At 40.4% G+C, this 2,325-nt stretch overlaps 1 protein-coding gene across 1 annotated transcript in view; it reads left to right on the top strand.

Annotated features, from left to right (window-relative positions):
* The first annotated feature begins 444 nt into the window (after positions 1–444).
* ST6GALNAC5 (ST6 N-acetylgalactosaminide alpha-2,6-sialyltransferase 5) overlaps positions 445–2,325 on the top strand; it is a 13,526-nt gene continuing 11,645 nt past the window's right edge. Inside the window, exon 1 of the mRNA XM_029084676.1 lies at positions 445–893. Coding sequence (XP_028940509.1) covers positions 445–893 — 449 coding nt within the window. The remainder of the gene's footprint in view (positions 894–2,325) is intronic.

Below are 2,325 nucleotides of genomic sequence, written 5' to 3'. Positions count from 1 at the left end.
AAGGTATAACTCTCTTCCCTTAGCAAAATGTCCCGACCTCAAGGTTGAAAAGATGTTCACACTTGTGTTTATAAGTACTTCTGATCAATTATTTCCTGCAAAAAAACTGGAAGAGGAAGCATCAAAAACACTCCCAATTATAGCTCATTTATGGCAAGTGGAACAAGTATGATCCTAAGCAGCTGGGAACAGTATTGAAGCTCTTGTGATTATTGTATATGAAGCAGCAACAAGAGGATTTAAACAGTAGACTTAACTCCACAGAGGAACTTCAAGGGCTATACACCTCTATCACGTTTTCCCCGTCTACAAAATGTGCAGGTAGTGTGTCTGCAGGTATTTGGGAAGACTGCTGGGAGAGATTTATGTAAAGTCCTCTGAGATTTTTGCTGTAAAATATGCCATGTGCATGGAAAATATAGTTGCCATGTAGTCAATGGGAAAATGTTTACAGTTAATGTTGAAGTATGTATGTCTTTGCAGCCTTTAAAAATGCACTGCAAGAGTTGTGCATTGGTAACCAGCTCTGGACACCTTCTGGGAAGTAAGCAAGGTGACAGAATCGACGAGACAGAGTGCGTAATACGAATGAATGATGCACCTACTCGAGGTTATGGAAAAGATGTTGGAAACAAAACGAGCCTTCGAGTCATTGCACATTCCAGTATTCAGAGGATTTTGAGAAATCGCAATGAACTCTTAAATATGAGCCATGGTGCTGTGTTTATCTTCTGGGGTCCCAGCAGCTACATGAGGAGGGATGGCAAAGGCTTGGTGTATAATAACCTGCAGCTGATGAATCAGATACTGCCTCAATTAAAAGCATATATGATTTCTCGCCACAAGATGCTTCAATTTGATGACCTTTTTAAACGGGAAACTGGGAAAGACAGGTGAGAACTTATGTGGATACATTTGGGGGATGCCACACAGTAGTAAAATAACATAGTGTATGTATGTATGTATATATATATATATATACACACACACCAATTTCATACCTGCTGAGAGGGACCATGGGACCATCACGCCCATTAAATCCTCCGCCTCATGACTTGTAATATGGTATGACATGCCAAATAACATCACTTGTAACATAAGTAAAAAACATGCATCAAAATAATTTGTATGGAATATTGCCTCATCAACTTAGAATAGCAGAATCTGGATGTACTGTATACAGCCAAGAAGGCAGGAGCTGTTTAAATCTCACTTTGGAGTAATATACCTGAAAGTTTTTTTACTGATTCTGAAAAATCAGAATGGATAGGTTATGTTTTCTTATAGAAAAAATGCCACCATTCAGTGAATTATAATAGCTGGTTATTGAATTTAAGCATTCTTGAAACATTGCAGCTGTAAAGCTTCTTGTAAAACAAATAAACATTAGTCATACATTAGGTGCTTCAGAATAGTTCATCTTATATTTCCAGCTGGGAAAAGGAAAGTTATTATGATAGTTACATCTTTATGAGACTGTTTATGACTTGTAGGCTGATCTTGAAATCAAATTCTTAATAAGAAGTGACCCACTGCAGGACTTGAGCATTTTCACATATAACGTTTGAAAATGGGCATTTAAACCAAAGACTTCCTAGCAAGAAATAAATTTATTTTTAATGAACTCCTGTTTTTTACATATTAAGTATACTGCTGTAAAAATGGAACCGGGTCCAAATGAAGAGGTAGGTTTGTTGTGCTCAGGGTGAAATTTCCTAACTTCACAAATACTATATATACACACCAAAGCTTGGAGCTGGGCTCAGTCCTCTGGTGGACAGGGAGGATTCAAGAACATGGACTTTGTTTTCTGAGCTGCACAATTTACAAAGGCATTGAAGTTAACAAAGCTGTAGCTGCACTGTAACGTGGGCCACCATCAGGCCCTAAGGGTCAGACCCTGCACACAAGGAATACCCACTGCCACCGCCTTTCCTGGATCACTCTGTCAGTGTAAAACCCCTGGCAATCCCCAGTTCTGAGGAACGGTTTACCTCCTCTGTTTCAGTGCAGCCAGTTCTGCCATGGGGAGCCAGGGTCCCAGGCCTTTCCCTGACACTTGCTGTGCAATTTCAGGCGAGCTGCTTTCTGCATCACTTGTCCGGAGCAGGAGGCCTATAGGTGCGCATGTGATGGAAGCGTTTCTTTTTCTGCACAGGCACCAGGCTCAGTCTTGGCTCCTAAAATATTCTCGAGACATTTGAGACATTAATGACATTATAACAAGTTTATAGTGGACTCAGTCATGGGCACCCTGAACTCTCAATGTTAATCAAGGGCACTTGGCTGCCAGCAAAATTCAGCCTCATGAACAGGTCCTGTTGC

Source organism: Antrostomus carolinensis, unplaced genomic scaffold (assembly GCF_000700745.2).
Source record: "Antrostomus carolinensis isolate BGI_N321 unplaced genomic scaffold, ASM70074v2 scaffold8374, whole genome shotgun sequence".
NCBI classification, from domain to species: domain Eukaryota; kingdom Metazoa; phylum Chordata; class Aves; order Caprimulgiformes; family Caprimulgidae; genus Antrostomus; species Antrostomus carolinensis.
The sequence above is the reverse complement of the archived record's forward strand: the minus strand, read 5'-3'. Positions and strand labels throughout refer to the sequence as shown.